This window comes from Scyliorhinus torazame, chromosome 8 (genome assembly GCF_047496885.1).
Source record: "Scyliorhinus torazame isolate Kashiwa2021f chromosome 8, sScyTor2.1, whole genome shotgun sequence".
Taxonomy (NCBI): Eukaryota; Metazoa; Chordata; class Chondrichthyes; order Carcharhiniformes; family Scyliorhinidae; genus Scyliorhinus; species Scyliorhinus torazame.
The window spans coordinates 225,570,476-225,584,816 of NC_092714.1; the positions used below are offsets into that span (position 1 = coordinate 225,570,476).

General features: G+C 44.3%; 1 protein-coding gene across 4 annotated transcripts in view; it reads left to right on the top strand.

Annotated features, from left to right (window-relative positions):
- cse1l (CSE1 chromosome segregation 1-like (yeast)) overlaps positions 1 to 14,341 on the top strand; it is an 80,306-nt gene that overhangs the window by 9,629 nt on the left and 56,336 nt on the right. For all 4 annotated transcript variants that reach the window (XM_072514830.1, XM_072514828.1, XM_072514832.1 and 1 more), the window contains exons 4-5: positions 4,194 to 4,295; positions 4,382 to 4,527. In XM_072514830.1, coding sequence (XP_072370931.1) covers positions 4,194 to 4,295; positions 4,382 to 4,527 — 248 coding nt within the window. The remainder of the gene's footprint in view (positions 1 to 4,193; positions 4,296 to 4,381; positions 4,528 to 14,341) is intronic.

Genomic DNA, 14,341 nt, shown 5'->3' on the forward strand with positions numbered 1-14,341 from the left:
CCACAGGCTCACCACTCTTTGGGTGAAGAAATGTCTCCTTATATCTGTCCGAAATGGTTTACCCTGAATCCTCAGACTGTGACCCCTGGTTCTGATCACGCCCATCATTGGTAACATCTTCCCTGCACCTCCCCTTTCTAGTCCCGTTAAAATTTTATAAGTCTCTATGAGATCCCCCCCCCCCTCATTCTTCTGAACTCTAGCGAGAACAATCCCAACCTTGTCAATCTCTCCTCGTATGACAGTCCCACCATCCCTGGAATTAGTCTGGTAAACCTTCGCTGCACTCCCTCGAGAGCAAGAACATCCTTCCTCCGAGGAGGAGACCAAAATTGCACACAATACTCCAGGTGTGGCCTCACCAAGGCCCTGTATAATTGCAGCAACACATCCCTGCTTCTGTACTTGAAACCTCCCGCAATGAAGGCCAACATACCATTAGCCTTCTTTACCGCCTGCTGCACCTGCATGCTTACCTTCAGCGACTGGTGCACAAGAACACCCAGGTCCCGCTGCACACTCCCCCCTCGCAATTTTCAACCATTCAGGTAGTAATCTGCCTTCCTGTTTTCGCTTCCAAAGTGAATAACCTCACACTTATCCAAATTATACTGCATCTGCCATTGATTTGCCCACTTGCCCAGCCTGTCCAGATCATGCTATAGGATCCCTGCATCCTCGTCACAATTCACCCTCCCACCTAACTTGGTATATGCAAAGTTTGAGATGTTACATTTTGTTCCCTCATCCAAATCATTAATATATATTGTGAATAGCTGGGGTTCCAGCACCGATCCCTGTGGTACCCCACTAGGTTACTGCCTGCCAATTTGAAAAGGACCCATTAATCCCTACTCTTTATTTCCTCTCTGCCAACCAGTTTTCTATCCACCTCAATACATTTTCCCCCAATCCCATGCGCTTTAATTTTGCACAATAATCTCTTACGCGGGACTTTATCAAACGCCTTCTGAAAGTCCAAATATACTACATCGACTGCCTCCCCCTTGTCAACTGTACTGGATGCATCTTCAAAGAATTCCAATAGATTTGTCAAGCATGATTTTCCCTTCACAAAAATCCATGCTGACTCTGATTGATCCTGCCACTGCTTTCTAAATGTTCCGCTATAAAGTCCTTGATAATGGATTCAAGCATTTTCCCCACTACCGATGTTATATCCCAGAAATAATTGTAAATCAGCAAATGGAAGGGAGGAAAAAACTCAAGAAAATACAATAACTGGGGAAGTGATATTGAGTAAATTGCTGGAGCTGTGCTGTGTGCTCATGGACTTCAGCCTAAGATCTTGAAATAAATAGCCCGTGAGATTGTTGATATGTTGGTTTTAATTTTCTATGCTCTTTGTACCCATTTGTTAGGATTAAATCACCTTAGCCGATGTTCTTAGACAAGAGTCACCTTTCGCGTGACTACTCAGCTCAGTTCGGAAATCCCCTTATTGGTATTCTTTGAAGGAGCCTGATGTGCTGTGGATAAAGGAGAAACAGAGGGTGTACTGTACTTGGCTTCCCAGATGGAATTTAATATGGTGCTACTTCAACGGTTATTGCAGAAAATAAAAGTTCAGCGTTTGGAAACATATAGGCATGATAGCTAGCTAACAGGAAACAGCGGGTAGACATAAATGGGTTAATTTCTGATTCCAAGATGTAGTGCCGCAGACATCAGTGCTTCAACTTTTTTCAATTCATATGAATTTTCATATAAATGGTTTGGGATGAAGGGACCCAAGATATGGTTGGTAAATTTTCTGACACCAGGTAGGGAAGTAAGTTGTGAAAGGACATAAGGAGGCTACAAATTGATATAGATAGGTTTGGTAAGTGGGCAAAGATCTAGCAAATTGAATATAATGAAGGAAAATGATAAAATCTATTTTGGTAGGAAGAATAAAAACAAAGCAAATTAATCTAAATGGTGAGGGACTGCAGAGCTCTGAGATTCGAAGAGATTTTGGTGTCTTAGTGCATAAATTACAAAAGGCTGGTCTGCAGGTACAGCAAGTGATTAGGAAAGCTGATAGAATGTTATCATTTGTTGTAAGAGGAATTGAATAATAAAGTAGGCAAGTTATGCTTCAGTTAATCAGGGAACCGGTGAGATTACATCTTGAGTACTGTGCAGTATTTGTGCCTTTATTTAAGAAAATATGTAAATGCATTTGAAGCAGTTCAGAGAAAGTTTAAAGCTAATACCAAGACTGGATATTTATCTTATGAGGAAAGGTTGGAAAGGTTTAGTTTGTATCCACTAGAGTTCAAAAGAGGAAGAGGCAACTTGGTTAGAAACTTTAAAGATCCTTGGGGGTGGATGTGGAGAGAGGGTGTTTACTCTTTTGGGAGAATCTAGAACTAGGGGTCAAGTGGCCTACTATAAATTCACATGTTCACCTGTATGTATGTTTCAGATCTTGTTTGATAATGCTCCTTATCAACTCCTTAGGTCATGTTATTCTGTCACAGGAATTATATAAACTTATTGGTATCATGGGAAGAGTCAAAAGTGTTGGCATCAGGCTGTACCTAGTCAATAGTGATCTGTTGCTTAATACAGATTCCACTCGAAATGTTCAGTTCTAGAGCTTGTTGCAGGCACCAATTGTACCTACGAAGTTGATATTGGGGTGGCATTGTGGTCTACAGGCAATTGCTGCAGTAACTGCAATTAAACCAGGTGCTGTGGAAGATGGTCATGCTTGTTTGAGCCCATTTGTTGTAGCCTTGGAGTTCAAGTGCAGTTATTCATCTGTTCAGCATCCTTGGATCAACCACCTTCAGTTGTTTCATCATTTCCTTCTGTCAGAAGATACAAAGTATGTCTTCCTGATTATTCCAATGTTCAGTTGCATTCAACGCCCCTCCAATAATCTAAAGTACCTTATAGTCTACAGCTGGCTCTGGATAACATCCATGCTTGAACAGACCTGATCAGTACATTTATACTTTGGGCCTTGCGTCATCTTGAACAAGTACCTCATTACAACTTACTGCGGCCACCACTGATCATATGATTGATTGAATAGGCCATTTCACTACTGTGGCTTTCAAGGTAGGATTGAGGCTTGATATGAGTGGTTCATTTCTTTACCCTGAAGGCTTCTTTACTATCTTTGTCTTTATTCAGCATTGCAATGGAACACACATCTTGGCTGGTTACACTTGCAGATATACTCGATGTTTGAGCACATGGTCGGAGATGGTGTCAATTAGCACACTTACCACCGTATTCAATATTGACTTTTTTCCGCAGCTGGTGTAGTGTAGTTTTGTAGCGTATAACCTACAGCATATTCCACAGTAGTTCACTAAGATTAATCAACAGCTCCTCCCAGACCCTTGACCTTTACTGTCAACAAGAACAAGAGTAACAGAGTCACAGGAAAGTCATCAGTTCCCAGTTACGCAGCATCCTAACTTGGATACCTATCAATATTCTTTCTCATTGTTGAGCAATGTTTGTGGAATTCACTAACGTAACACCATTTGGGGCTATGTAAGGACTATGGCAGTTCAAGAAGTAAGATCACTGCCAGTGTAGAATTATAGAAATTAAAATCAGAAATTCACAGCATGGAGGAAGCCATTTCATGGAAATTATTCCATAGAATTTATGAAGTGCAGAAGGAGGCCATTTGGCCCATCAGGTCTGCAGCGACGCTCTGAAAGAATACCCTACATAGGCCAATGTCCCTACCCGATCCCCGTAACCCCACCTAACCTTTTAGATACAAAGGGGCAATTTAGCATGGCCAATCCAACTAATCTGCATATCTTTGGACTGTGGAAGGAAACCGGAGCACCCGGAGAAAACCTATGCAGATTCGGGGATTATGTGAAAACTCCACACAGACAGTCACCCAAGATTTGAATTGAACCTGGGTCCCTGGCGCTGTGAGGGATCCCCCCCCCCCCCAATTATCTTGCATTGCATCCATGCCAGCCGACAAGTAACCTTCTCGGAATCTATGAATGGAAGTTTAAGTCTGTTGTCAACATTTCCCTGAATAGCGATCATGTATTTGATGATGAGTAAATGAAAGCCAGGCGTAATTAAAAAAAGTACACCAGTACTGATATTTTCTGGCTGTTAAAATAATATTGAAATCCAAAAATACTAAGTTGGTGGCAACTATCTCAGCCTGTTTTTACTCATTTCGTTTTGTCCATCAGATTGAAGATGAACCAAACAAAATCTGCGAAGCGGACAGGATAGCTATTAAAGCCAATATTGTGAATTTGATGCTGAGTAGTCCTGAGCAGATTCAGAAGCAGGTACCTGATTACTTCTTGTTTTAAAAAAAAAAGGTTATTGAGCATCGTCTGTTCTTATTTCTTAACGTGACCACATTATTTTGCAGTTGAGCGATGCTATCAGTATAATTGGGCGTGAAGATTTTCCTCAGAAATGGCCGCATCTTCTGACAGAAATGATTAACCGTTTTCAGAGTGGAGATTTTCATGTAATTAATGGAGTACTTCGAACAGCACACTCCTTATTTAAAAGGTATTTGCTCTTTTTGAAGATGGGTTGAGGGCTGTGGTGAGATTTCAACCTATGTACCTACTGTGATTGCTCATTTTTAATATTTGCTGATCTTTTTATTCTGCTTTTGATTACTTAATAGGCTCTAATCAAAGTTGCGCTTTAGTGGTTAAATATGTTTTCTCCTTCCTGTGACTAAAGTTTCACCCATGCAGAGAATTCCGTCCATTCATATGGAAAATCAAGAAAGCATCTATTTTATTGTAAGATGAATCGACAAAGGAATATAGATCAAGATTTTGTCGCTTGTGATGATTTTTCGAACTATAAATATAAGTTTGAAAGTGTTTTGTGTCATAGTCGTGGATTTCACAGTGAACAGAACAGTGAAACAGCAACGTTTGCCAGTGACCTCAAAGAAAGCTGCCCACAAAGATCCAGTGACCTTTAGTGGGCACTTCCACTTTCTCAACATCAGTTTGAATCTGGCACCAAGGGAATCTCCAGATGTTTAGCAAAATAATGTCACCACGGAGGTTAATTTTTTTGAAGTATTCTCAGTCAGAAAATAAAAGCCACTGAATTCCTTCAGTTTTAAATTTCCATTTTGCCAACAGTGGAATAAATGATTGGGATCTACACATGGGTCAAGGTAGAAACTAGAATACCATTTTTAAAATAAAAAGTAACTCAAAAGTTTTCTCTCCCGACAGATGCTGCCAGATCTGCTGATGTTTTTCAGCATTTTGCTTTTTGTTTCACATTCCAGCATCCACAGTATTTTGTTTATTTAAAAGAAAGTAGTTTTTATCATAATGGCTAAAGGTTTAACAAATTGTTATGATCTCTGCAGACAGATAACTTTAAAAAAAAAACAACAAAGATTTGAATTCCCAGTAAGCAACATGTCACATTTCCAGGCTTTTACTGAAACAAACTAAAATCAACACCAACTACGCATTAATGTCTTAACCCCATGCTGCATATGTACTTTACAGCATGTCCTCCACAGAACTGCATTCTTTTCAGCGAACAGTTCAAAGTCACTCCCAGCTTCCAATGGGTTCACTTCTCTCCATGTCATCATGTCTAAAAACTATTTCCATTGATCTTCTGAGAATTCACAATCTTAGTTGCAGCAGCAAGGTGCTCTTCAGTGATTCCTCCTAGCCTTGCCACTCAGAGGGCATGCTTTCACTAGCATCTTGCCTGAGAGCTCACTGAGAACATCTTTTCCCTTCTGCTGGCAAAGGCTCCTGCTCCCTTGTCTCTCTTTTTCTCTCCTCTTCTTTTTCTCGGGTTTTAAAGCAGGCACATGCATTTCAACATCATATGACCTGCTGTTCCATAAGATTCTGGCTGACCTGTGATTGTGGTCTCATGTCCACATTCTTTTAAAAAAAAAAAATATATATATATAGTAAGGGGCAATTTTGCATGGCCAATTCACCTACACCGATCATCGTTTTGGGTTGTGGGGGGTGAGACACATGCAGATCCAAGGAGGATGTGCAAACTCCACACCGACAGTGACCCGGGCCGGGATCGAACCCGGGTCCTCGGCGCTGTGAGGCAGCAGTGCTAACCACTGCATCACTGTGCCGCCCTACATCATCAGCTCCACTTTCTTGTATGCCACCAGAACCTTTGACTCTCTTGTTTATCAAAAATCTAACTTTGCCTTGAATAAATTCATGACCCAGCTTCCGCTGTTATCCGGGGAAGAGAATTCCACTAACAACACTCTTAATTTTTTTTTTTGAATTTAGAGTACCCAATTAATTTTTTCTTTCAGGGCAATTTAGCATGGCCAATCCACCTGGCTTGCACATCTTTTGGGTTGTGGGGGCGAAACCCACGCAAACACGGGGAGAATGCAAACTCCACACGGACAGTGACCCAGAGCCGGGATCGAACCTGGGACCTCATCGCCGTGAGGCTGCAGTGCTAACCCACTGTGCCACCGTGCTGCCCTTAACAACTCTCTTAAGGGAAACGATTATCCTCATATTTGTCTTGAAAGGCAAACCTCTTTTTCTTAAACTGTGCCTGTTAGTTCCCTCCCTCACAAAAGGAAACATCCCCCTGATATCCACCTGATCAAGTCCTCTCAGGATCTTGTATAGAGCAAAAAGAACATTCAAAATAGGAGCAGGTATAGGCAATTCAGCCCCTCAAACCTACTCTATTTAATATGATCATGTCTGATCTTTTCTTAGCTTCAACTCCACTTTCTTGCACTTCAACCCATTACCAATTAAAAATCTGCCCATCTCCCCCTTAAATTTACTCAAATGTCCCGGCATCCGGGTGGAGGGGCGAAGGCATGCAAAGAGAACGAGAGGGACAAAGCTGCAGGGGACTGGTCCGAGGGCAAACTGAAGCCCAAACCAAACTGTAAATAGATACTTATAAATACGTGCTCTGTCCATATTGGGGACATGTATGCCGGCTAAAGGGGGATCATAGCCACAAAGGAAGGGAAGACAATTGCCTTTAAATATGTGTGTTGATTTCTGTTTATCGGTTTTCTTTTTCATTTTTGTTTTTGGCATGTGTTGTCATGTGTAAGTTATGAGTGTTCAGTATAAGATGTGAAAATCCAATAAAAGCATTTTTTAAAAACGTCCTGGCACCGCCACACTGGGGTAGTGAATTGCACAGATTCCAAACCTTTTAAGAGAAGTAATTTGTCCTCATTTCTATTTTACATCTGCTACCCTTTATCCTAAAGCTACGACCTTTCATTCCAGATCTCTCCAAAGAGGGAACCTTCTTTCCACGTCTACTTTGTAAATCACCTTTAGCATCGTTTATACCTTAATTAGATCTCCTCTCATTCTTCAAAATGAGTATGCGTAAAGGCAAACCTGTTAAACCGTGCCTCATCCCAGGAATGAGGCCAATGAGCCTTCTCTGAACTTATTCTTATGCAATTCTATCCTTTTTCACACAAGACCAAACTGTTCTTAGTACTCCAGACGGTATCTCACCATGGCCATGTAAAGCTTCAGTAAAACTTCTTGGTTTTGTATTCCATTACACTTGCAACAAAGGCTAATATTTTGTTTGCCTTCCTAACCATTTGTTGAAGCTGCTGACTAACCTTCATGTGCAGAATACCCAGATCGCGCTATGCCACAGAGTTCTACTATCTCTTTCCACTTAAATACTTTATGTTTTTCTGTTCTTGCCAAAGTGAACAAGTTCACGTTACCCACAATATACTCCATGTGTCAATTTTCTTCTCACTGACTTAACCTATATAGAGCTCTCTGTAAACTCTTACCTCCTGTTGACAATTTACTTTCCTACCCATCTTGGTGTCATAGCAAATTTAGTCACCGTACATTAGCTCCTCCATCTAAGCCATTGATATATAAATAGTTAAGACCTTAGACCTTGCATTCATAACACAATATAAAATTAGTCTTGGAGTGAATGAGGTTGTTTAGTCGTAATTCTGAACGTATTATACGATTGAAAGTCCAGTTCAATCTCGTTCAACAAGAGTTTTTACAGAAAGGCTAAGTGTAAAAGTGGAAGTTCTTGTCTCCTCAGTTATATTCAGTTTGCGTGAACTTCAATAGAGCACCCTCTGGAGAAGCATAGAATCACTGACAACTTCTGGATTTGTCTATTTAATTGAAAATCTCCACACTCCTAAAGTTACTTTAGGCTTTGGGGAGCAATGATGACGAATGTTGTTAGTTTTGCATCACTATGACTGTACTAAAGGAGGTGGCCATGGAAATAGTGGATCCGTTGGTAGTCATCTTCCAAAATTATGGAACAGTGCCTGCAGATGGGAGGGTGGCAAATGTAACCCCACTACATAAAAAAGGAGGGAGAGAGAAAATGAAATTACAGACCGATTATCCAAGCATCAGTAGTAGGGAAAATGCTAAGAGTCTACTTTGAAGGATGTGATAACAAGACACTTAGAAAATATCGATGCGACAAAACAATTTCAACATGGATTTATGAAAGGGAAATCAATGTTTCTCAAACCTACTCAAGTTTTTTGAAGACACAAAGTAGCAGAACAGTTGAGGGAGAACCAGTGGATGTGATGTATTTGTACTTTCAGAAAACTTTTGATAAAGTCCCACATAAGAGGTTTGTTGGAATTGGGGGTAATAATTTGGCTTGGATTGAGAATTGGATAGAAGACAGAAATCAGAGAGCAGGAATAATTTTTTTCGGATTGGCAGGCGGTGACTTTTTAAAAATAAATTTAGAGTACCCAATTCATTTTTCCAATTAAGGGGCGATTTAGCGTGGCCAATCCACCTACCCTACACATCTTTGGGTTTTGGGGGGTGAAATCCACGTAAACACAGGGAGAATGTGCAAACTCCACGCGGACAGTGACCCAGAGCTGAGATTGAACGTGCGACCTCGGTGCCGTGAGGCAGCAGCACTAACCACTGCGCCACCGTGCTGCCCTGGCAGGCGGTGACTTGCTGAGTGCTACAGAGATCAGTGCTTGGGCCCCAGCTATTCACAATATACATCAATGATTTTGATGAGGGAACCAAATGTAATATTTTCAAGTTTACTGATGGTACAAAACTTGGTTAGAAAGTGAGTGGTGAGGAGGATGTTAAGGGGCTTCAAGGCAATTTAGACAAGTTGGGTGAGTGGGCAAATACATGCATTTGCAATATAATATGGATAAGTGTGAAGTCATCCACTCCGGATGGAGAAACAGAATGGCAGAGCATTATTTAAATAGTGATAGATTGGGCAATGTTGACATGCAAAGGGACCTTGATGTCATTTTACACCAGTCACTGAAAGCAAGCATGCATGCAGGTGCAGCAAACAGTTAGGAAGTCAAATGATCTGTTGACTTTCACTGCAAGAGGACTTGAGTACAGTCGTATGAGGAGAGATAGTGTTGGCTGGGCCTGTATTCACTGGAGTTTAGAAAAATGCGAGGGGATCTAATTGAAACATAAAATTCTGACAGGGCTGGACAGACTGGATGCAGGGATGATGTTTCCTCTGTCTGGGGATTCTGGAACATGGGGGTCACAGTCGCAGGGTCTGGACTGAGATGAGGAGAAACTTCTTCACTTAAGGGTGGTAAACTGTGGAATTCTCTGCCACAGAAGCTGTGGAGGTCAGGTCACTAAATATATTTGAGGAAATCGATTTCTAGATTCCACAGGTGTCGAAGGGCATGGGAAAGCACGGGAGTATGGTTGGAATAGAGGATCAGCCATGATATTGAACAGTGAAGCAGGCTTGAAGGGCTGAATGAGTACCACCTCCTATTTTCTATGTTTCTATCCATATGCAGATCAGCTATCTGCATTCTAGGCTCAGAAGTGATGCTAAATGGAGGAATTTAGCATTAAATGAGCCACAAAAACAGACAATCTATATAGTGTTTTAGCTGATTTGAGTTTGGTGAATGTCAGGGATGCTACAATTAACCTCAGCACTTCGGACCAGTGAGTGGAAAATCTGTTGCCAGTTTGTTCAATGATTCTTACTGGAATAATGTATGTGTGTGTCAATTTTGAGGACAGAATCAGACTCATGGTCTATGATCCGATACAATCCTCAAAATGTAAATAACCTCGGAGGAAGACCCCAAAGGGTTGAATCCAGAATGAAAACTAAAAATGCTGCAAATATACATGATCAGTCCGCATCAATGAGTTTATACGGTGCCGATTTCTCTATTTTTTTTTAGCATTTTATGTTTTTCAAATTGGGTTACTCTCCAAGGAATTGCCATCTGGGTGAGGCACTGGTGCTTGGGGAAGGATATTGTAGCTTGCCATTTAAAAAAAAAAAAAAAACATGGGTATGCTCTCTCTTGTAAAGTATATTTCTGTTGGAAGTTGGGTGCGGTACTCAGGAGGTACATTATTGCGAAGCTGTTATTCAGATGAGACACTGAAGCTTTCAGGCGGGTGTATGAGATTCTAAGACAAATGATGCATTTTGGGAGGACTAACAATACAAGGGCATACACCGTGAGCGCTAGGATGTTAGGAAGTACAGAAGACCAGAGGGACCTTGGCGCACGTGTCCAAAGATCCCAAGGCATCAGGATAGGTAGATAAGTTGGTTAAGAAGGCATATGGGACACTTGCCGTTATTAGCTGAGACATAGAGGAACATAGGGTAGATACGAAGAAACCTTTCTCCTTAGTCGAGGGGTCAATAACCAGGGGCATAGATTTAAGGTCAGGGGCAGGAGATTTGAAGGGAAAAGTGTTCACCCATAGGATGGTAGAAATCTGGAACTGACTGCCTGAGAGGGTAGTAGAGGCGGGAACCTTCACAACATTTAAGAAGCATTTAGATGAATACTTGAAATGCTATAGCATACAAGGCTATGGACCAAGTGCTGGAAAATGGGATTAGAATAGACAGATGCTTGATGGCTGTCACAGTCACGATAGGCTGTCATGATATTCAAACACACATCATAACACATACATAATGATAGACAGACCAACGGACCAATTAGCACACATAACACGACAGCCAATCACAGACAAGAGCAGACACAGTATAAGACAAGAAACACGACACTTCCTGGGCAGTCCATCTGGAGACAGCACAGGGCCAGGACCTCATAGCAAGACACTCACACAGTCACAACGTACTGAGTACCAAGTCTGATGTATAAATAGTTAAATGGAATAAATAGTTAAATGGAATAAAAATGGCGGCACGTGGCGCAGTGGTTAACACTGGGACTACGGCACTGAGAACCCGGGTTCGAATCCCGGCCCTGGGTCACTGTCGGTGTGGCGTTTGCACATTCTCCCCGTGTCCATATGGGTTTCATCCCCACAACCCAAAGATGTGCAGGTTAGGTGGATTGGCCATGCTGAATTGCCCCTTAATTGGAAAAGACAATAATTGGGTACTTTAAATTTTAGTGGGCGGCACGGTAGCACAAGTGACTAGCACTGTGGCTTCACAGCGCCAGGGTCCCAGGTTCGATTCCCGGCTTGGGTCACTGTCTGTGCGGAGTCTGCACGTTCTCCCCGTGTCTGCGTGGGTTTCCTCCGGGTGCTCCGGTTTCCTCCCACAGTCCAAAGACGTGCAGGTTAGGTGGTTTGGCCATGATAAATTGCCCTTAGTGACGCAAAAAGGTTAGATGGGGATAGGGTGGAAGGGAGGCCTTAAGTGGGTCGGTGCAGACTCGATGGGCCGAATGGCCTCCTTCTGCACTGTATGTTCTGTGTTCTGTGCGTTGTACCAATCGCAACCGTGTTGGTTCGTCTGTACCTCAGAGCACCCAACACTTCATGATACCAGGAGTGAATCGATACCTACCGACAAATCTGCCATCCTGAGCCATGGACACCCGCAACAAACCGCAGCCGTTGCAAGTCGCTGGGAACCTGGGCACAAATTGGAAGATCTTCAAGCAGCGCTTCGAACTCTTCATGCAAGCCAATGAAAAACAGGGCGCCTCGGACGAAACAAAGATTGCCATGCTCCTCACTACCGCAGGTCAGCACGCCATCGATGTATACAACTCCTTGGTGTTCGCGGAAGGCAAGAACAAAGCTAAGTATGACACGGTCCTCCTCAAGTTCGACAAGCACTTCAACGTTGAGGTCAACGAAAGCTTCTAAAAATTAAAGGCCTGACCTTAGCATCTGCAGTTGAAGCCTGTGTCCTGCATGAGAATGCGACTAGCCGCTATGCCCAATTTCAGGCGACCGAATCGGCACGGAGGGGGTGCCACGCGATCGAATCGGCAAGCCAGGCCGCCCATGAGGCCGAACGCTTCCAGGCAATCGAGTTTCTCCCGGCCCGTGGCCCGGACGAGGGCGGCCGTTTCGCCCGCTTTTTAAGACCTCCCGCGTTTGTGCGCGCCAAAACCTACGGCAACACTGAGGGACGTGCTGCGCAGGCGTGCCCGACGCGAGACTGAACTGCGCATACGCAGTGGTGTAACGAACGCCATGAGACGTGCGGCAACTGTGGAGCTGCACATTTAAAAGGGCAATGTCCTGCAAAAACCCGACAATGCCTACGCTGTGGCAAGATGGGCCACTACGCTGCCTACTGTCGAGCGGCTCAACCTGTTGATCTTCCACATCTCCGACAACCTCGTAGGAACGTGCGGACCATTCAGCCTCCACATCACGACATCCAAACCGACGACACAGATGACCAAGACGCCTTCCGGGTTGCAGTCATTGATGCGAACCAGGTCAACACCATCAATCTGGGCGATGAATGGAGTGCCACCCTAACGGTCAACCGATCACTTTCCACCTGGACACTGGCGCCTCCGCCAACCTCATAGCATGGTCAGCCTTCTATGCCATGAAGGTCAGACCACCAATCCAGCCATCCCGGTGCAAGATGGTCGACTATAACGGGAACGTTATCCCGGCCATGGGATCCTGCCAGCTCCAGGTGACTCACAACACACACACGGCCACACTCTCGTTCGAGATAGTTGGCTCATCGAAGGTTCCCTGCTGGGTGCACAGGCATGCAAGGCTCTCCACCTTGTGCAACGAATCCTCTCTCTCTCTCTCTCCAGACGGCACGTCTGACTTCCCGGATGCAGAGCTCTATGCACAGCTCCAATCGCTCCTCGCCCACAACCAAGAGGCATTCAAAGGCATGGGAACACTGCCATACACCTACCGAATTCGCCTCAAACCGGACGCCATCCCGGTCGTTCACGCACCTCGCAGGGTTCCTGCGCCACTTAAAGACTGCCTCAAGCAGCAGCTGCAGGATCTCCAGGACCAAGGGGTCCTATCCAGGGTCATGGAGCCCACGCCATGGGTCAGCTCCATGGTGTGTGTCAAGAAGCCCTCTGGCGAGCTCCGCATCTGTATTGACCCCAAAGACCTCAATAATAATATTATGAGGGAACATTATCCCATACCCAAACGGGAGGAGTTCACCAGTGAAATGGCCCAGGCGAAAATATTCACAAAACTGGATGCTTCTAAAGGATTTTGGCAGATCTAACTGGACCCGTCCAGCCTAAAGCTATGTACCTTCAACACCCCTTTCGGCAGGTTCTGCTACAACCGGATGCCATTTGTCATCACCTCGGCATCTGAGGTCTTCCATAGAATCATGGAGCAGATGATGGAAGGCATCGAAGGGGTGCGCGTATATGTGGACGATGTCATCATCTGGTCCACCACATCGCAGGAGCACATACATCGTCTCCAACGCGTTTTTGCCCGCATACGGGAAAACGGCCTGCGCCTCAACCGAGCCAAGTGCTCCTTTGGCCAAACCGAGTTGAAGTTCCTGGGGGACCATATCTCCCGGTCAGGGGTCCGTCCGGATGCAGACAAGGTGAGCGCCATCACAGCCATGCCGCAGCCGGCCGACAAGCAGGCTGTCCTACGCTTCCTTGGCACGGTCAACTTCCTGGGGAAGTTCATTCCCAACCTTGCCTCCCACACGACGACTCTGCGCCACCTCGTCAGAAAATCCACAGAGTTCCAGTGGCAACACACACACCAGCTGGAATGGGAGGAGCTCAAACGCAAACTCACTACGGCACCAGTGTTGGCGTTTTTTGACACGTCTCGTGCCACCAAAATCTCAACTGATGCCAGCCAATCCGGCATTGGAGCAGTGCTCCTGCAGAGGAATGACACTGCATCATGGACCCCAGTGGCCTATGCATCGCGGGCCATGACCCCCACAGAGCAGCGCTACGCGCAAATCGAAAAAGAATGCCTGGGCTTGCTAACCGGTTTAGACAAGTTCCACGATTACGTCTATGGTCTTCCACGGTTCACGGTCGAAATTGACCACCACCCCCTGGTCAGCATAATAAACAAGGACCTGAACGAGATGAGCCCTC